The sequence below is a fragment of the Coregonus clupeaformis genome, chromosome 22, assembly GCF_020615455.1.
Source record: "Coregonus clupeaformis isolate EN_2021a chromosome 22, ASM2061545v1, whole genome shotgun sequence".
Lineage (NCBI taxonomy): Eukaryota > Metazoa > Chordata > Actinopteri > Salmoniformes > Salmonidae > Coregonus > Coregonus clupeaformis.
Window position 1 is genome coordinate 2,773,698 of NC_059213.1, and position 22,425 is coordinate 2,796,122.

General features: G+C 44.2%; 1 protein-coding gene across 1 annotated transcript in view; it reads left to right on the forward strand.

The window, feature by feature from the left end:
- Positions 1 to 16,504, forward strand: part of LOC121561882 (zinc finger protein 27-like) — a 35,108-nt gene extending 18,604 nt beyond the window's left edge. Inside the window, exons 4-7 of the mRNA XM_045206305.1 lie at positions 3,835 to 4,077; positions 5,006 to 5,060; positions 15,058 to 15,093; positions 15,314 to 16,504. Of these exons, the coding sequence (XP_045062240.1) occupies positions 3,835 to 4,077; positions 5,006 to 5,060; positions 15,058 to 15,093; positions 15,314 to 16,254 (1,275 nt within the window). The 3' untranslated portion in view covers positions 16,255 to 16,504. The remainder of the gene's footprint in view (positions 1 to 3,834; positions 4,078 to 5,005; positions 5,061 to 15,057; positions 15,094 to 15,313) is intronic.
- Positions 16,505 to 22,425: the final 5,921 nt, after the last annotated feature.

A 22,425-nucleotide genomic window follows, 5' to 3' on the forward strand; every position in this document is an offset into this window, starting at 1 on the left:
TACTGCCAAATTCTCGAAAATGATGTTGGAGGCGGCTTATGGTAGAGAAAATACCATTAAATTCTCTAACAACGGCTCCTGGTGGACATGCCAATTGCACTCTCCCTTAACTTGAGACATCTGTAGCATTGCGTTGTGTGACAACTGCACATTTTAGAGTGGTCTTTTATAGTCCCCAGCACAAGGTGCACCTGTGTAGTGATCATGCTGTTTAATCAGCTTCTTGATATGCCACACCTGTCAGGTGGATGGATTATCTTGGCAAAGGAGAAATGCTCACTAACAGGGATGTAAACAAATTTGTCCACAATTTGAGAGAAATAAGCTTTTTTTGCATATGGAACATTTCTGGGATCTTTTATTTCAGCTCATGAAACATGGGACCAACACTTTTCATGTTGCGTTTTATATTTTTGTTCAGTGTAGATAGTCAGTCAGGAGCTAGCTGCCGGCAGAGTCTGCTATTGCAGTAACGTTGAAGGGCTCTGTCTAGTATTACTTAGCCAGCTAGAAGGATGAAGTAAGAAGCTAATGTTAAACGGAGCCTACTTTAGCAGGAGCAAAAAATAGGCTACTAAGTTCTCATAATAACTTTGCTTTACAGAGAGTAGGCTACTGAGACAGACAGTGATGTGGCGAGGCTGAGGCAGGCTACAATGCATGCAGGAGGAAGCAGATGAGCTCTAAGGCCAAGAGGCCGACCCATAAGCTTAAATAAAAATGTGATGCTAGCAAGAGCAGTGTGCAGGTTTCTTATTATTTTTCTCCCCAATTTCGTGATATACAATTGTCTCATCGCTGCAACTCCCCTACAGACTCGGGAGAGGCGAAGGTCGAGAGCCATGCGTCCTCCGAAACACGACCCTGCCAAGACGCACTGCTCCTTGACACACTGCTCGCTTAACCCGGAAGCCAGCCGCACCAATGTGTCGGAGGAAACACCGTCCAACTACGACCGAAGTCAGCTTGCAGGTGCCCAGCCCACCACAAGGAGTCGCTAGAGCACGATGAGACAAGGAAATCCCAGCCAGCCAAACCCTCCCCTAACCCAGATGACGCTGGGCCAATTGTGCGCCGTCCCATAGGTCTCCCGGTCACGGCCGGCTGTGACACAGCCTGGGATCGAACCCGAGGCTGTAGTGGCACCTCAGCACTGCGATGTAGTGCCTTTAACCATTGCACCACTCAGGAGGCCTTATTTTTAACTTATCTAGTTGTTACCATGCACCTGCAACAAGATAGCTCTGATGTGCAAGTGCACATCTGGACTCTTCTGGACTCTTCTGGGAGCGAGAGGAGCCCACAGCTGCACCTTAGGAGGATGAGGAGATGACTGGTGGGTTGATGGAGTGGCAACCCCTGCAGCGTCTCATCCATCACCGCATACCACTTCCAGGATGCGGCTGTGGCCTCCCCCTCCCTCCGTGCTGACAGCTTTCGACTCCTGAAAAATATGGAAAAGGGTAGCTTTCAGCATCAAACATACTACATGTAAAGCCCTTTTAGAAGCTATTATGCCAATTGCAGTATATTTTTCTTTATCAAATTGGAGTGCCAAGGTGAAACGGTAACGAGTGCAGCTTACCATTACTTTCACCATATCAGGTTATGTTCAATGTGAGGAAAAAAATTATTGATCCCCTGCTGATTTTGTACGTTTGCCCACTGACAAAGAAATGATCAGTCTATAATTTTAATGGTAGGTTTATTTGAGCAGTGAGAGACAGAATAACAATAAAAAAATCTAGAAAAACGCATGTCAAAAATGTTATAAATTGATTTGCATTTTAATGAGGGAAATAGTGCTCCTAATCTCAGTTTGTTACCTGTATAAAAGACACCTGTCCACAGAAGCAATCAATCAATCAGATTCCAAACTCTCCACCATGGCCAAGACCAAAGAGCTCTCCAAGGATGTCAGGGACAAGATTGTAGACCTACACAAGGCTGGAATGGGCTACAACACCATCGCCAAGCAGCTTGGTGAGAAGGTGACAACAGTTGGTGTGATTATTCACAAATGGAAGAAACACAAAAGAACTGTCAATCTCCCTCGGCCTGGGGCTCCATGCAAGATCTCACCTCGTGGAGTTGCAATGATCATGAGAACGGTGAGGAATCAGCCCAGAACTACACGGGAGGATCTTATCAATAATCTCAAGGCAGCTGGGACCATAGTCACAAAGAAAACAATTGGTAACACACTACGCCGTGAAGGACTGAAATCCTGCAGCGCCCGCAAGGTCCCCCTGCTCAAGAAAGCACATATACATGCCCGTCTGAAGTTTGCCAATGAACATCTGAATGATTCAGAGGAGAACTGGGTGAAAGTGCTGTGGTCAGATGAGACCAAAATGGAGCTCTTTGGCATCAACTTAACTCGCCGTGGAAACATTATGCTTTGGGGGTGTTTGTCTGCTAAGGGGACAGGACAACTTTACCGCATCAATGGGACGATGGACGGGGCCATGTACCGTCAAATCTTGAGTGAGAACCTCCTTCCCTCAGCCAGGGCATTGAAAATGGGTTGTGGATGGGTATTCCAGCATGACAATGACCCAAAACACACGGCCAAGGCAACAAAGGAGTGGCTCAAGAAGAAGCACATTAAGGTCCTGGAGTGGCCTAGCCAGTCTCCAGACCTTAATCCCATAGAAAATCTGTGTAGGGAGCTGAAGGTTCGAGTTGCCAAACGTCAGCCTCGAAACCTTAATGACTTAGAAGATCTGCAAAGAGGAGTGGGACAAAATCCCTCCTGAGATGTGTGCAAACCTGGTGGCCAACTACAAGAAACGTCTGACCTCTGTGATTGCCAACAAGGGTTTTGCCACCAAGTACTAAGTCATGTTTTGCAGAGGGGTCAAATACTTATTTCCCTCATTAAAATGCTAATCAATTTATAACATTTTTGACATGCATTTTTCTGGATTTTTTTGGTTGTTATTCTGTCTCTCACTGTTCAAATAAACCTACCATTACAATTATAGACTGATCATTTCTTTGTCAGTGGGCAAACGTACAAAATCAGCAGGGGATCAAATACTTTTTCCCTCACTGTAAAGGCACAGCACGTAGCAGGCTGCAAATCTGTTTTCAAAGATGTACGATGAAATAGGTATGATAGTTTTAAGGAGAACAAAAAACGACTTACATTTGAACACCACCGCAGAATCTTCGCTATTCGCCATCTTCCAAGTTGTTTTTGTTGTTTCCTTGAAGAGATCTAGCTATCAAAACTCCCCCCTCTTCCAATGCATTGTGACTGTGAAATTCCCCCCAAAAAAGTGTGCAGCAAATTCTACTAGATGAAGAACCGAAATGAGTATAACATCCTGCCATTTTAAAGCATACTTGATTTTTGAAAATTTACATGCTATAAAACATTTTATTTTTTGGCATACTCAAACAGCCTACTATTTATGACACAAATATGGGTATTTGGACACGGCCAGTGTACAATATAGCGTTGAGCATTGACAGTAGTTAACCTAACCACCCCCTTTTCCCCCAATCACTCTCTCAGGTGAAGGTAATCTCACTGAAGGCCACAGGAGCTTTGTGAAGCCAGCAGGACACAATACATGGAGAGATGACCAACCCATAGCTATAGATGAGGGGAGTGCAACCTCAACCCAGCATGTTATCGTGGTAGAGGTTAGTGTCATAGTGTAACATAAAAAATGACAGTACATCAAATGTGGCCTGTTTATTTCAGAAAGGCTCCCCTCAGCTATTCACGTGCTTACATGTACATCCTTATTTATGTCTTCCCTACGACATTGTTATCCAATTCAACTCATCTACCAGTAATCACCTCCTCTCTTCATGTGTCAGTCTGCAGATGCAGAGCCTGCTGGTTCTGGAGGATCGTCTCTGGTCAAACAGGAGAGGACTGAAGGAGAAGACCCACGACTCACCAGAGACACCCAGACTGGAGCAGCAGCTGGAGTGGCGCCCCCTGTAGCCACGGAGGAACTCGCCACCACGCCCCAGCCCAGGACCCGAACCAGCATCACGGAGGTCAGTGGAATGCTGGATGCCGTCCTCAAGTCAGAGACAGACACCAAGCCTTTAACTGTAACACACAGGCTCTTACACACAGGATCTGACCACAGATCAGACCCAGAGAGATTGGGGCTGAGGCGACTGGGCTGTCCTCCTGCTCCCGGCTCAGAGGATTTACTTTACGGTAACCCGAGCCCGAGGACAGTTAATTCCCATTGGGACTCAGGTTACGCGTTAGAGACTGGCAATGATCCGTCTTGTTCCTACACAACAGAGATGGACCCTGGCAACATGCCCTTGGGTTTAGAGACACAGACTGATCTGTCTAGAGGGGACTGGAACCGGTACAGTAGTAGTGTATACTCTGAAGGGTGCCTAGATAAGAAAAGGGAGGTTATCAGTCGTAGATGACATGACTGTGAAAGTGGAGGCCTACGCTCCTCTGACATGTAATGTAGATGATACTCACTTAGGAGAAGGACACTCACAAGGCAGATATTTCTTAGATTACAGCGAAAGCTTAGAGACAAATCCAAATATTGAGACCCACTCCCCTTTACATGCGCTCAGGGATCGTGACCCAGTGTCCACGTCAATGGGGCCTTCTGATTCACATGGCCGCATCCTTTTTGATCAGGTTTTGAACTCAAAGGACCAAAGGGCAGAGGTTTTGGGAGGGGGAGCAACATCAGGCGGTAGTAAAGACAAGCGGTTCCTCTGTATGTTCTGTAACAAAGGCTTCAGCTGCCTCCAGAAGGTGGAGATCCACCAGAGGGTCCACACAGGGGTGAAACCGTTCAGCTGTACCCAGTGTCACATGCGCTTCACCGAGGCTGGCAAACTGAAGAGGCACCAGAGGGTCCACACAGGGGAGAAACCCTTCAGCTGTACCCAGTGTCAGATGTGCTTCGCCCAGGCTGGGCACCTGAAGAGGCACCAGAGGGTCCACACAGGGGAGAAACCCTACAGCTGTACCCAGTGTCACATGCGCTTCGCCCAGGCTGGCAACCTGAAGATGCACCTGAAGGTCCACACGGGAGAAAGGCCGTTCGCCTGTACGCACTGCGGGAAGAGGTTCTCAGAGAGAAGCTACCTCAGGATACACCAGCAGAAAAAACATTCCACCCTATAACATAGAAAGTAACCATTCCACTTGATCGCTTTTGATGTGTAGATCAAATGCTGCATTCAAATCAAAAATGAATTTTCATTGTTGTCTGCAGAAAATATTCATAGATGCATTTGGAATAACGAGTAATAGATTTCAGTGTTGAATATTCCTGGGTAGAATATTGCATCCAGGCGTTTGTGTGATAAATAAGCCTTAAGTCTGTTACATATTGTGTTTGTGCTGTGTAGGCTATATGTTTATAAATGCCTATTTCATTACTTACAACTACTTTATGGGAAAATTAATGCAGTTGATCAAGTTCATGCAGATGTTTTGTTGACATGCATGTGTGGTTTTTATATGGAGCATTTACACTCGTACCCATATACAGGTTGAAAATGGCAGAGTTGGGCACTAATAAGTGCAAACATTGGAACGTGGTAGCTGTTGTCACGAACCGGCTCAAGTTCGTAACAAAAGGGAGACACGTGGAGACAAGGAGTACTCAAAGTATATATTTATTAATTAAAGTAAACTAAATCAAATAACAATGGTGTGTGTAATCAGTAATCAGTAGTGTACGTGAGTGTTTGCATGCATAAATGTAATATGGAAAAGTGTTGAAAAGTGCCAAAGCAAACAACCCAAAAAAGCCTCAAAAATATCACAACCAAGATCAAAGTATCTGCCTGGAGAGAGTCTCCCCAATGAATGTGGAAGAGGTCCATTTATCCTGGGACACACCCGGCCCAGGTGTTTCCCATGTAGCTGACGACCCCCCCAACCGGCATCCTAATAAGGAAACAAGAGCAAAGAGAGAATACGGCAGACAGAGTGGGAGGGTCGTCACACCCCCCATAAGACCGGGGACCAACAAGGACCCCGGCCCAACGTATTTCAGCCCCTCGTCCCAAACCGACAAGTTGTACATGTTCACCCCTCCATTTGCCCCACCCATCATCCTCCTCTCCAGACCTCAGCAACCTTTACCCAGGAAGCAACCTTTAAGAGGAAAGAAAAACACAAGACTAGGAGGGGACAAACAGGAAAGATAGAACATGACAAAATCAAACACTGGTCGGTCACATCAATATTCATGAACAGGGCGCACCTCACCCTGCCCAACCACCTTTCCAAGGTATGTCACAGTCGCCTGAGCAAACTCACATTTAGCCAAATTTATCGTGAGACGACCCGCAGCCAGACGTTCGAACAAGGCTTGAATACGGGACAGATGTTCCTCCCAAGTATCTGCATATATCACTACATCGTCCAGATAAACAGCGCACCCGGCCAGACCAGAGACAACCCTGTTCATAAGTCGCTGAAAAGTTGCAGGCGCATTACGCAGCCCGAAACTCATAACCGAATACGCAGTACAGACCAAAAGGTGTAATAAAGGCAGAGATTTCACGTGCCCTACTCGTCAGTGGCACCTGCCAATAGCCCTTTAACAGGTCAAATTTGCTCACAAACTTAGCTGCGCCGACTTGATCAACGCAGTCCTCCATCCGAGGAAGAGGAAATGAATCCGGCTTAGTGACATCGTTTACCTTACGGTAGTCCGTATAAAATCTGTTTGTTCCATCCGATTTACTGACCAAGATACAGGGAGAAGCCCAACTGAGAAAGAAGGCTCTGCTATTTTACTCTCCAGCATGTACCTGACCTCAGCATCCAGACAACGCAGTTTCTCTGAAGAAACTCTATAGAACCGTTGACGAATGGGGTCAGCATCTCCAATGTCAATATCATGTTCTATTAAGTTTGTACGTGTTGGTGTATCAGAAAACAACCCTGGAAATCTCCGAATCAGACCCACCATCTCTTTCCGCCCATCAACAGGTAGATGAGTAAGAAGACTATCTAAAATCTCCAGTGTCTCTGAATTCTTCAATCTACCCTGCAGTATGCAATCGTTGGGACCAGAAACATCTTCCTGCTCCTGCACAGACCTAGCATGACCAGAATCCAGGGAATAAACAGTATCAGCCAAAAGAACAGCCTTACTGGCCCTCTGTAGACTCCCCCTGTTCAGTCTCAGAGGAACGTGCATAATAGGGTTTTAACAAATTTATATGGCACAGTTGATGTGCTTTCCTCCGTTCTGGAGTGGCAACTAGATAATTTTGCTCAGTGTCCTGGCGCACCACTGTATATGGACCTTGAAACTTGGCTTGAAAAGGAGAACCAACAATTGGCAGCAGAGCCAGAACCTGATCACCTGGACTAAAGTGACGAGGCTCAGCTCGCCGATCATATATGCTCTTCATCCTGTCCTGTGAAGATGATAGCTTCTCTTTAGCCATTTCACCAGCGGCATACAAGCGTCGCCGAAAATCACACACATATGATAACAGGGACTGAGGAGGCTCGGGAGACTTCCAGTCATCCTGGAGAACAGATAAAAGCCCACGCACCTTATGTCCAAACACTAGGTCATTTGGGCTAAAACCTGTGCTCTCCTGTGAAACCTCCCCTAGCAGCTAACAGTAACCAAGGCAACCCCTCCTCCCAATCCCTATCCATCTCAGTACAATAAGATCTCAACAAAGACTTAAGCGTTTGATGGAAACGCTCCAGTGCTCCTTGACTTTGGGCATGATAAGCGCTAGCCAAGTTGTGTTTAATATGGAGTTGTTGGAGAACCTGTCCAAAGAGATTAGAGGTGAAATTAGATCCTTGATCACTTTGAATGACCTTAGGGATTCCAAACAGTGAGAAAAACTGAGTCAAAGCTTTTAACACAGACTTAGTCGTGATAGACCTGAGAGGATAGGCAGCAGGAAACCTAGTGGTCTGACACATCACAGTCAACAAATAATTACTACCCTTTCTGGAACGAGGCAGAGGACCAACACAGTCAATAATCAGATACTCAAAAAGGGTTACTGAGTACAGGAATAGGGAACAGTGGTACCGGCTTAATAGCTTGATTAGGTTTACCAGTTAATTGACAGGTGTGACAAGTTTTGATGAAATCAGAAACATCCCTCTTTAATCTTGGCCAAAAAAAATTTTCGTAATATGCGATTGTAGGTTTTTTCTCACACCCATATGCCCAGCAACGTCGTTGTGAGAAGTTGTCAGCACCAACTCACGAAGCTTAACTGGTACCACAACCTGACTAATCGCCTCCCCCCAGAAAACAACTACCATGAGACATCCACTTTCTCATCAGGACCTCCTCTTGGAGAAAATAGCCCCTGTGCGACATCTCCCAACTGTTCCACAGACACAATTTGGTCCCGCAACTCTTCTAATGTAGGGTCAGTCCGTTCGCCTCGATTAAATCGGAGCGGGATACAGATAACGGGATAACAGGGAAAACAGTAACAGACTTCTTTATGGTATTCTCGTTAGCCAGCTCCGTGACCAGGTCGTCATGGATCATAGAACGCGTCACTGCACACGCAGAAAACACCTCTGGGAAATCCTGCGCACTCTCATCAGGAATCCCTACAATTGACGGCTTAGTGGAAACCACTAAAGATGGAGACACGATAGGCCACACACGCTCCCCAGCCAAGTTATTTCCAAGGATCACGTCAATACCCTCAATAGGCAATGAAGGACGCACCCCCACAACAACCTCACCTTTCACCAGTCCACAATCCAACATCAGTTTATGCAATGGAACTGACAGAGTGTTCAAACCTATTCCCCTGATTAGAACACTATTCCCCGAATCAGTCTCCGCAGAGAAGGGTAACACAGACTCCAACACAAATGATTCAGAGGCACCTGTGTCTCTTAGGATCTTTACTGGCACTAGGTTCTTACTTCCTACCATAGACACAAAACCCTCCGTAACGAAAGGTAAATAGTCGGGATCAATATAACCCTTCACCTGGCTCCGGCAGGAGACAATGCGTCATGAGTGAACTGATGTGGAACAGGCGCGGCTAACGCTGCAGGCCTCGATTTACCATAAGCACCTGTACTGAATTTACCCCTAGATCTAAGAATCGGACATTCATTTTTCCAATGACCTAATTCTTGACAGTAGTGACACTCTTGACCAACGTCAGTTTTACCACGGGTATCAGGCTCAACCCTATTTGAATGAAACTCTGCCCGGGAACCGAAGTATCTCGGCGAGCGAGGCCCAAATCTCTGCGAACGCCCCCACTCAATCCGAATACGGGTTTCTGCAAAAACATTTTTGTGAGTCAACACATATTCATCTGCCAAAACCGCAGCTTCAGCAACAGTCTTTATTTTTCGTTCGTTAATGTACGTCGCTATACGATCAGGGATTGTGTCCTTAAATTGTTCTAACATAATCAGATCACACAGCCCTTGGAAAGTCATAACTGCAGAGGCAGAACACCAGCGATTGAACTGTGAAGATAATATTCGCGCAAACTCAACATGAGTCTGCTGATCATCCCTTTTAAAGTTCTAAATCGTTGGGTAAGCTTCAGGGACCAATTCGTAACTCTGTAACACAGCCGTTTTAACCTTCTCATAACTAACACTGTCTGCTACGCTAAGAGCTGAATATGCTTCTTGCGCTTTACCAGTCAGCACACACTGCAACATCAAAGTGCGATCAGAATCAGGCCAACTCCTAGCGTCAGCAACACGCTCAAACAACGAAAAGAATGTCTCCGGGTCCTTTTCATTAAACTGGGGCAACAACCGTAAATTCCCAACAATATCAAATGTGTCTGGATTACGACCAAAAGAGGAACGACCCCTAGGTAACTCTGGGTCACCTTCCCAGAGCAAACTCTCCCCTGAGAGCTTTCCTTCCCTAACCAACTCTAGTCGCTCTTGTTGCAGCTTGATTTTAGCACGCTCCATATCCTGTTTAAATTCCAATTCCCTTTCATATTTTACACGATCATGCTCCATTTTAGCTCTTTGTCCATTTTGTTCATGCTCTAGCTGTAACAGAAGCAGTTCTTTCTGCTGTTCAAAAAGAAGACTACTATGACTAACCGATGGAGCGGTCATTGTAACATATCGGGGAGACAATGTGTCCTCAGCAGAGGCTGCCCCAGTGGTAACATCCAGAATACCACTCTCCATCAAATTGGCCTTCAATATTAACCTAATAGAATTTAGGCGTTTATCACTAATTTCAACCTTGTAGTGTTCAGCAACCTTCAACAGCTGTTCTTTAGTACATAATTCTAACAGTTCTTCTGATGGAAAGCGAATGAACTCGTCTACATTAGACGCCATAATTAGGAAAAAAAAAATATATATATATATATATCATAATAATCTTGCTCAACCCCTCTGCTGAGCACACCAGACACAAGAGAAATGACAATCACACCGAGCACCACAGAAGAGAGCTGGGATATGGAGCTTCCCCATAACCTACAATAACTCAACCCTAGTCTTCGTGCAGATTTGCGGTGGGTAATTACGCACTGTAGCCCGCTGGCAAGGAATTAAACCCCCCAGCACGCTGGTAGATTCCACCAAGCCACGGATGTGCCCCCGAGACAACTGCTCAGTCCACAGACACCACACAAAAATAACAAACATTTAACCATGCCCAACGTATCCCAAAACAAAACACGTCACTAAGCCTATCAGGGGAAAAAGCTATAGCTCCGGGTAGAAAATGTCACTACCCTACCCAATCTCCCACTGAGGTACACAGCCGATTGTACTCACCTCCTCAGACCGATGCCCCAACAGCGAGTAGAGCAAGAGTTTCCAGGCTGGGCAGGGACTGGAAACTAACCAATGTACTCTCTCCAACGCAGTACACAACCCAAAGGAAGCCAATACTGGGCCTATCAACTCAAACAAACTAACCAAATTTACAAAAAAAAAACCTACAGAATTGGACATTAACTCCACGTTCTCCCAAACACAACCAGTTCAAGATCCCAGACGAGCCCCCACTTGTCACGAACCGGCTCAAGTTCGTAACAAAAGGGAGACACGTGGAGACAAGGAGTACTCAAAGTATATATTTATTAATTAAAGTAAACTAAATCAAATAACAATGGTGTGTGTAATCAGTAATCAGTAGTGTACGTGAGTGTTTGCATGCATAAATGTAATATGGAAAAGTGTTGAAAAGTGCCAAAGCAAACAACCCAAAAAAGCCTCAAAAATATCACAACCAAGATCAAAGTATCTGCCTGGAGAGAGTCTCCCCAATGAATGTGGAAGAGGTCCATTTATCCTGGGACACACCCGGCCCAGGTGTTTCCCATGTAGCTGACGACCCCCCCCAACTCCGCCCACCGGCATCCTAATAAGGAAACAAGAGCAAAGAGAGAATACGGCAGACAGAGTGGGAGGGTCGTCACACTGTACAGCGCTGTATGGGTTTTGACTGAGGGAAATACTGTAAATTAAGATGACTCGATGTATCTTGAAAGATGAGACGTTGAGGATTATAAGAAATACCGCTTTGATGTCATACAAGCAAGCCAAATCTGCACTTCACATCTCCAAATCATAAAACTCATGTCATATACAGTGTCAACGTTTATGATCACTAGGTTTGATGTACAGTTACAAGATGACATGTCGTCATACCCTGGGTTCTTCTGAACAGACTGAACCTATGTTTGTTTACTGGGAAGAAAATTCACCGCTGCACACACACCTGAATGCACTCATGACTCATTTCTATGCGCACCAAAATTACGATCTGTTTGACTGAATGACCTTGTGAAAGGCTAACACTGTAAGATCGTATTTTATAACTTAGCTAGTCATGTTTGCAGTAGAACAAGCTTTCAAATGATGCACACCGTACCCAGATTGCAATTTATAATAGACCGTTTTTGGATTGCGTAAACAACAACAGTAATTGTGTGATGGCGGGGATGCAGGGTTGTGTTCCAAACAGAACTACAAGTGTGCTTGCTCTAGTTCCTCAACGGAACAGCTAGGAGAGCTAAAAAAAAATACCTTATAGTTGAAGACTCTTCTTTGAGTCATAAAAGTGCATTGAAATTACATAGGAACTGTGCACACTTTAGAGAGGTGTGTGGGCACTTGGAGACACCAGTTAGACCTCTCACTCAAACCCTTGTCATTTTTTTGTCTTATGTTGCACCTACCCCATTGTCCAGGAATAGTCTTCTCATGTTACTGAATGTATCCAGAGTATTTTCAGATTTTGTTATCAACAAATGTGGCAAAATGTACAGTAAATAGAAAATGCACATAAAGTCAACAGTGTAATGTTTGGATTCAATATTGTGTCAGGTAAACTTTTGTGTACTCACCTTTGGTCTAGTAATTATCTCCAAACTGTTCCCTTTCAATTGCTACCATGGTTATGTATATGTTTTTATTGTAATATTTTTTATTCTGTAAGAAACATTTCAATTTAACCCTATCCATATAGGCCAATTCCCACGAGTGTAAAGGGTTAATAAACACAAAATGGGACTTTCCATTAAGACTTTCATTGAGACTCTCTTTAGTATACATCACATCTGATCTCACCCTATTCTGCATACACCCAACAGAGCTTTATAACCAATATACACTTACTAAATATACCTACACATACCCACACACTAACAAACACCGACTGTACACTGGAGAGGCTATACGAACACGCCTGGTGCCAAAAATGTATGATGTACAGTACCAGTCAGAAGTTTGGGCAACTACTCATTCAAGGGTTTTTCTTTATTTTTACTATTTTCTACATTTTAGAATAATAGTGAAGACATCAAAACTATGAAATAACACATGGAATCATGTAGTAACCAAAAAAGTGTTAAACAAATCAATATAGATTTTAGATTCGTCAAAGTAGCCATCCTTTGCCTTGATGACAGCTTTGCACACTCTTGGCATTCTCTCAACCAGCTTCATGAGGAATGCTTTTCCAATGGTCTTGAAGGAGTTCCCACATATGCTGAGCACTTGTTGGCTGCTTTTCCTTTACTCTGCGGTCCAACTCATCCCAAACCATCTCAATTGGTTTGAGGTCGGGGGATTGTGGAGGCCAGGTTATCTGATGCAGCACTCCATCACTCTCCTTCTTGGTCAAATAGCCCTTACACAGCCTGGAGGTGTGTTGGATCATTGTCCTGTTCAAAAACAAACGATAGTCCCACTAAGCGCAAACCAGATGGGATGGCGTATCGCTGCAGAATGCTGTGGTAGCCATGCTGGTTAAGTGTGCCTTGAATTCTAAATAAATCAGACAGTGTCATCAGCAAAGCACCCCCACACCACCACGGTGGGAACCACACATGCGGAAATCATCCGTTCACCTACTCTGCGTCTCACAAAGACATAGCGGTTAGAACCAAACATCTCCAATTTGGACTAATCAGACCAAATGACAGATTTCCACCAGTCTAATGTCCATTGCTCGTGTTTCTTTGCCCAAGCAAGTCTCCTCGTCTTACTGGTGTCCTTTAGTAGTGGTTTCTTTGCAGAAATTCAACCATGAAGGCCTGATTCATGCAGTCTCCTCTGAACAGTTGATGTTGAGATGTGTCTGTTACTTGAACTCTGTGAAGCATTTATTTGGGCTGCCATTTCTGAGGCTGGTAACTATAACTCTTCCTTTCCTGTGGCGGTCCTCATGAGAGCCAGTTTCATCATAGTGCTTGATGGTTTTTGCGACTGCACTTGAAGAAACTTTTTTGGTTACTACATGATTCCATATGTGTTATTTCATAGTTTTGATGTCTTCACTATTATTCTACAATGTAGAAAATAGTTTTAAAAAACTTAACTTGAATGAGTAGGTGTGTCCAAACTTTTGACTGGTGCTGTATATCGCGCAGCGAAAGTTGAGTGGGGACGAACAGTCAGTTCAGAAGAAATTGGCCACGTTAGCTACCGCCAGCAACATGTAATAAAGCTGCCTGCCCAGTTGGAAGCTCCTTGATCCAACACCGTTGCTCTGGTCATTCACACCCGCTTTTCGTTACGTTAACTAATTGGCATGTCACAGTGACATCCAGATGGTGACCAATACTACAAGTTATTAATCCCTCTCCCATCTAAATAAACATCACTTTCTTTTACAAGTTTGAACTAGCCATGCTGCTGTTGTTGCCTACTAGCCAGCATAAACTAGCTAGCTGGGAAGGGCTCATCAGGTCGACTGACTGAACAGACTGCATTCGTCTCTCTGCTGTGCGACTTATGTCATCAATCTGGACACCAGGCGTGTCCGTATAGCCTCTCACATTTTTCATGTATTTGTTTTTACACATCAAAATAGTTTAGTGAGGTTTGTCTAACTTATTACGAATCATAGCTGACTCATATTTACCCACAACATCATTTATGTCCACGATGATATTTAACAACAATTAAGTAATTCTGTAACTACAGTATAGGACTCAAACGTAATGGGATGGGAAAAGACTTACCTGTGTGTGCGTACGTACCGGAGGGAGTGTATATCTGTGTAATCTGTATCACCTCTCTTCCAGGAGGAGGAGGGTCCAGAGGTGCTGCTGGTGAAGGAGGAGTGGTGTGAGGAGGGTCTGGGTAACCCTGAGGGGACCATGGTCATGGAGGACAACCAGACTACACCTCCTCCTGAACCCACAGAGGAACCAGCTGAGCAGCACAGGACCACACACAGTTTCACTGAGGTGAGAATGAATAAGATTATATGGAAAGATCCTAGATCAGCACTTCTACTCAGAGACTCTTTTTGGATAAGGGCCCAGGTCTTGATTAATTTTGTCTTAAGTGTGGGACCTGCCTCTGAATTATCAAACCATTAGTGTCAAGTAATCAAATAAACTAACACGTTTGCATAATATCAAATAAACTAACATGTTTGCATAGTACTCATAGCAATCCTTCATTGCCCAATCAGAAGATGCTCCATAGCAGGGTGCTCATATCAGATTTCTTGATCCAACATCTTCTCACTCTGTATCTCTTACAGTCAGTAGACATGGAGGATGGGAAGCCTGATCTGCTGCTAGTCAAAGAGGAGACAGTAGAAGACGGACCAGAGAGCATTGACCTGCTGAGTGGACTAAAGATGGGGGAGCAAGGTAAGGGAGAAATACATATAGCCTCCATACAGTAATAGATCTTCAATGGGAATAGTGATGCACCTGGCTATAGTTTTTTCTTCATTTTCTTCATTCATAAAATTTAATCAATACAGCTTATGTTTATATACAAAAACACGTATTATAATGTATGAACTTGACCAGGTATTTTCTCTACCATATTTGTAACCGCTTCCTATTTTGTAACCTCTTCCTGCAGGTGGTTGGCTGGAGGCTAACAGAGGAGACTGGGCAGCCATTTCTGATTCCCAGACTGGTGCAACCAAGGGTCCAGAGGATGACGTCACTGAGCAGGCCAGGACCAGAGGCCACATAGTGGAGGTCAGTGGATGGGACAGCATCGTCAACTCTAGGCTGGGGAACAACACTGTTAACCAGAAACAGACAGTCGAGCACAAAACAACATCCGAACTTAGTCTCCATGACAACAGCCTGGCTGAGACCAGGGTAAGGTGTATAGTTGGTCTGCGGGGACGGAGAAGTGTCCATATGCGAACAGACACAGAATCGGCTAGCGATGCTCCGTCCTGCTCCTATAGTTGTGATTCAGAGAGACTGATGGCGCCTCAGGTTAACCCCCTAACAGGTGCTGCCTTCAGCCTGCCTTCTATAGGATCTATCAACTGGAACATGGAGCCTGCGACAACACAGACACTCCCTGGCCTTCGCCCTCCTCGCAGTCTCCTTATGTTAAACCAGACCTCAGACAATGCCAGTGCCTCAACACTAAGTGGCTACACAAGCCCATTCACAAATGACAGTAGTAGTAACACTATCAGTAGATCCGGTGGCAAAGAGAAGCGCTTCCCCTGTTCATTCTGTGGGAAAGCCTTCAGTTTCCCCAAACAGATGGAGCTCCACCAGAGGAGGCACACGGGGGAGAAACCGTATGGCTGCCACCTGTGCCGGGCCAGTTTTTCACACTTGTCCAACCTGAAGAGGCACCAGAGGGTTCACACAGGGGAGAAACCCTTCAGCTGTACCCAGTGTCACATGCGCTTCGCTCAGTCTGGCAACCTGAAGATGCACCTGAAGGTCCACACGGGAGAGAGGCCGTTCATCTGTACGCACTGTGGGAAGAGGTTCTTAGAGAAGAGCTACCTCAGGAAACACCAGCAGAAAAACCATTCCACTCTATAACATAGAAAGTAACCATTCCACTTGATAGCTTCTGATGTTTAGATCAAACCCTGCATGAAAGACAAAATATTTATTTTCATTGTTGTCAGCAGAAAAGATGCAAAAAAACAGATTTTGTTGAATATTCCTGGGTAGAATGTTGCATCTAGACATTGTGTGATATTGACTGAGTGTACAACAAATTAGGAACACCTGCTCTTTCCACATCATAGAATGACCAGGTGAAAGCTATGATCCCTTATTGACGTCTCTTGTTAAATCCACTTAAATCAGTGTAGATGAAGGGGAGGAGACAGGTTTTTTAAGAAGGATTTTTAAGCCTTGAGACAAGTGAGACATGGATTGTGTGCCATTCATTTAGCATTTGTACATTTTTGTAATTTAGCAGACGCTCTTATCCAGAGTGACTTACAGGCACATTTAGGGTTAAGTGCCTTGCTCAAGGGCACATTGACAGTTGTTTCACCAAGTAGGCTTGGAGATTCGAACCAGCAAACTTTCTGTGACTGGCCCAATGCTCTTAACCGCTAGGCTGGCTACCTGCCACCCATTCAGAGGGGGAATCGTCAAGACAAATGATTTAAGTGCTTTTGAATTGGGTATGGTAGTAGGTACCAAGCGCACCGGTTTGAGTGTGTCAAGAACTGCAACGCTGCTGGGTTTTTCACGCTCAACAGTTTCCCGTGTGTATCAAGAATGGTCCAACACCGAAAGGACATCCAGCCAACTTGACACAACTATGGGAAGCATTGGAGTCAACATGGGCCAGCATCCCTGTGGAATGCTTTTGACACCTTGCCCCGACAAATTGAGGCTGTTCTGAAGGAAAAAGGGGGTGCAACTCAATATTAGAAATGTGTTCCTAATATTTTGTACACTCAGTGCATAAGGCATATACGGTGCCTTGTAAAAGTATAAATACCCCTTGGATTTCTTCACATTTTATTGTTACAATGTGGGATTAAAATTGATTTAATTGTAATTGTTTGTCAACAATCTATACATAATACTCTGTCAAAGTGGAAGTTTAAAAACAAACAAAAAAGATTGATAGAAATGAAATAACTAAAAGATCGTCATTGCATAAGTATTCAGCTCGCTGAGTCAATACGTGTTAGAAACACTTTCTTGGGTAAGTCTCTTAAGAGCTTTACATACCTGGATTGTGCAATATTAACGCATTATTATTTTAATACATTTCTATAAATTCTTCAAGCTCTGTCAAGATGTTGGGGAGCAGGGCTAGACAGCAATGTTCAAGTCTTGCCATAGTTTTCAAGCAGATTTAAGTCAAAACTGTAACTTGGCCACTCAGGAACATTCACTGTCTTCTTGGTAAGCAAGAAGTGTAGATTTGGCCTTGTGTTTAGGTTATTGTCCTGCTGAAAGGTGAATTCCTCTCCCAGTGTCTGGTGTAAAGCAGACGGAAGTAGGATTTTGCCTGTGCTTAGCTCCATCCTGTTTCTTTTAATCCTGAAAACCTCTCCAGTATTTGCCAATGTCAAGCATACCCATACCATGATGCAGCCATCACCATGCTTGAAAATGAGGCAGTTACTCAGTGATGTGTTGTGTTGGATTTGCCCCAAACATAAGGCTTTGCATTTAGGCCAAAAAGTTTATTCCTTTGCTGTGTTTTTTTCCCCAGTATTACTTTAGTGCCTTGTTGCATACAAGATTCATGTTTTGGAATATTTGTGTTCTGTATATTTGTGTTCTTCTTTTCCGTCTGTCTTTTTAAGTCATTATTGTGAAGTCACTACAATGTTGTTGATCCATTCTCAGTTTTCTCCCATCACAGCCATTGAACTGTAACTTTTTTTAAATCACCAATGGTCTCATGGTAACATCCCTGAGCAGTTTCATTCCTGTCCTGCAGCTCAGTTCAGAAGGACGACTGTATCTTTGTGTTTTATAGTGAGATAAGGATAGTGCCTTAATTCATGTTTACTTGACATGTAGTGAAGCTGTATGTAATGTTGAACCTTTTTCAAAGTATTCTAAAATTCATTTTATCAAAGTGAGGGTACCAGATTTACAGAAAAGGTAAAGTGAAGAAAAGTTATTCTACTTGTCATGTATCATTTTGTGCAATAAAAGTACTGTACTTCACGTATGTGAGTGTAGGACCATTTTGTTTAAATTAAATACAAAATGGACTCTGTGCTGACTGACTTGGTTATTTTTGTATTATTGCAGGGAACTGAGTTTCCCTTATCTCAGTCGAACCAAAACATATGGACTGAACAAATGTAATAAACTCCAATGTCTCCAAATTGTTAAGTACTTGAATCACAGTGTTAGATGGGCTTGAATGTAACTTGTTTTTATCATGTCATGTTTCTGTGTGTATAATAGAGTTTCTCATTGTTCCCACGGGGGGCCAGTATGCACTCACTAATTGTAAGTCGCTCTGGATAAGAGCGTCTGCTAAATGATTAAAATGTCCAAAAAAAACTTTACATGCTCTTCTGTACAATTTGTGTTTACAGTCTGCAGTCCATGAGGACCTGCTGATGTCCGGTGTTGTTCAATGGAAATCAATGAACAATATAAATAGACCATGGTGAACGGCCTGAGTGAGCTATCATCATTGATCCGCCGTCTTTTACTGGACCTCAAGTGGCAGGTCACAAACCCTGGATCAGGAGCCGTCGCTTTTCCTTCCAGAGTCGGTGCCTGGTCTGAACCACAAGGGACAGAGACTCCCCCACAACCACCACATAGAACACAACCAGTGGACAGGTGGACTGAACAACCTCAGTCCTGGTGGTCATCAGAGAGACAGAGGCTCCAGTCAGGGATCCAGTCTGCAGCCCAGACACTTCTCTTCACAGTCTCAGTGCAGGGATGGAGCAGGGCCTGGGGCTGATAGAGATACCCTCCTGTTCCTATGATACAAACACCACAGTATCTATGATGAACAGAGCAGGTCACCCTGGGCTTCAGCCTTCACAGAGAGTGGTGGGAGACCCCCATGGTGGTAGTCTATCAGCAAGTCTGTCTTCTCCTTCAGGGTCTTGTCTAATGACTAGTGACTGGGTTCATAGAAGGCCTGGGTCTAGCCGTCCTTAGCTACCTCATGGTTACCCCACGAATATAGACAGGGTCAGGATGGCCGTTCACCACGAGGTACCTAGCCTATAACACAGCACACAATCCCAACAACACCCAAACAATGGCTAGAGGTCAAGGAGGGAGCTCAAAGACTAACCACCTGAGGGTGGTGGCTCCTGCTTCTACCTCCTCTGGTGTCATCGGGTCACAATGTGGGAGCATTAGGACGGACGCCGACAAGCCGAATGCCTTTCCCGCGTTTGGGAAATGCTTCGCTGAGGTGAGCTATGTGAAGAAGCACCAGACCGTTCACACCAAGGAGAGGCCCTTCAAGTGCAAACTATGTTACAAGAGCTTCTCCTTCCTGAGTAGCCTTATCAGACATAGGAGTGTCCACAAAGGGAGAAATCGTAGCAGTGTGGCTTGAGATGTACACAGGATATCTGGGAACTATTCTTTAGCTTACATATTATAGTTAACGTGTGAAGTGTCCTGGGGTAAGAGTTTTTTTTCAATAACTAAGCTTGTCAGTTGAGCTTCTGGGTACAATCACATTCTACATGATACAGACTTGTTGTTTGGTGTGCTGGCATATCCAAAATACTGTCATTTTATTGAAGTGTAACAATATATTTCCCTTATGTTCTATTCATAAAATACACTCTTTTTTTATAACACCTTTATAACAAGCCAGGCCTGCTGAGATCACAAGACCCTGAGGTTATGCTTTCATTGGAGAAGAGGTCCAAAAACAACCCCTACTGTGGCCCTTTCCCCTATTGCACTCCCATGGCACTGGGTAGTTGGTAGGAGTTGTCCTTAATCAGATATATTTTCATCCTCCCCTCTATCAACTTTCATCTCCCATATCTGTTATGTGTATTATTGTTATGAATCCACCATGGCTGTAGCAAACATTGCCACTCAATAATTGACTTACTCAGCCACACAAGTCACACACTAAAAGTTGGCTGTTATACAGTGCATTCGGAAAGTATTTAGACCCGTTGCCTTTTTCCACATTTTGTTACGTTACAGCCTTGTTCTAAAATTGATTAAATAAATAAAAATTCCTCATCAATCTACACACAATACCTCATTGTGACAAAGCGAAAACAGATTTTTAGAAATGTTTGCAAATTTATATATAAAAAATAAATAAAAACGTATTTACATAAGTATTCAGACCCTTTGCTATGAGACTCGAAATTGAGTGCAGGTGCATCCTGTTTCCATTGATCATCATTGACATGTTTCCACAACTTGAGGCCACCTGTGGTAAATTCAATCGATTGGACATGATTTGGAAAGGCACACACCTGTCTATATAAGGTCCCACAGTTGACAGTGCATGTCAGAGCAAAAACCAAGCCATGAGGTCGAAGGAATTGTCCGTAGAGCTCTGAGACAGGATTGTGTAGAGGCACAGATCTGGGGAAGGGTACCAAAACATTTCTGCAACATTGAATGTCCCCAAGAACACAGTGGCCTCCATCATTCTTAAATTGAAGAAGTTTGGAACCACTAGGATTCTTTCTAGAGCTGGCCGCCTGGCCAAACTGAGCAATCGTGGAAGAAGGGCCTTGGTCAGGGAGGTGACCAAGAACCCGATGGTCACTCTGTCAGAGCTCTAGAGTTCCTCTGTGGAGATGGGAGAACCTTCCAGAAGGACAACCATCTCTGCAGCACTCCACCAATCAGGCCTTTATGGTAGAGTGGCCAGACGGAAGCCGCCACTCAGTAAAAGGCACATGACAGCCAGCTTTGAGTTTGCCAAAAGGCACCTAAAGGACTCTCAGACCATGAGAAACATGAATTTCTGGTCTGATGAAACCAAGATTGAACTCTTTGGGCTGAATGCCAAACGTCACGTCTGGAGAAAACCTGGGACCATCCCTACAGTGAAGCATGGTGGTGGCAGCATCATGCTGTGGGGATGTTTTTCAGCGGCAGGGACTGGAAGACTAGTCAGGATTGAGGGAAAGATGAACGGACCAAAATACAGAGAGATCCTTGATGGAAACCTGCTCCAGAGCGCTCAGGACCTCAGACTAGGGCGAAGGTTCACCTTCCAACAGGACAACGACCCTAAACACACAGCCAAGACAACGCAGGAGTGGCTTCAGGACAAGTCTCTGAATGTCCTTGAGTGGCCCAGTCAGAGCCCGGACTTGAACCCGATCTAACATCTTTGGAGAGACCTGAAAATAGCTGTGCAGCGACACTCCCCATCCAACCTGACAGAGCTTGAGAGGATCTGCAGAGAAGAATGGGAGGAACTCCCAAAATACAGGTGTGCCAAGCTTGTAGTGTCGTACCCACGAAGACTCAAGGCTGTAATGATGACACAATCTTTGCGAAGGAGGGTATCTGAGTCCATTGGTCCTCAAATTGTGGCTCAGACACTTCATTCAGGATATGGAATTAGGCCTGAGTTAGCCTGCCCGGAAGCAGGTTAGTTCTTAAGGATTTGTTCCCATAGAAATGTGGCTAAAAGGTGAGACTCTTTCATATGACCGGTTATTCCGAGTTAAACTCAGAGTTTACCATAGTTACCTCGCTAACTCCTCACACCCGACATGTAGTATACCCCTCTGCCTGCCCCAGAGCAAACTCACGGCTAAATCCATTTATCCTGAATAAAGTGTGAGCAGCTAGTTGAGGACCATTGAAATCAGATTCCCTCCCTCTCGCGTCATCATCCCCTTCATTTGAGGAAGAAGATGGATTCAATATTTGATTAATCAAATGTTTTTTTGTGTTAAAAAATAGTACAAGGTTCAAATACCTATCACATTATTTAGTAATGACAGAATGCATTTGAAACTTCACGCACAGTAAAACATTTGTATGACAATTATTATTATTATTATTATTATTATGATACAATTATTTTATCAAAAGGAGTGGGGAAAAAGGTGCTCATGCATTGATAAGCACACCAAAGACCGCATTAACGACATGTAATAAAATAAAGACTGCAATTCTAAAAGCCTATTTCACACCATAGCCTGCTGAATTTACAAGATCACTTTTCCTTCATTTTGATTTTAGCACAAATGAAAATGTGGCACTGACTCGCCCATGGATTCATGTAACAGCTTTGTCTCAATG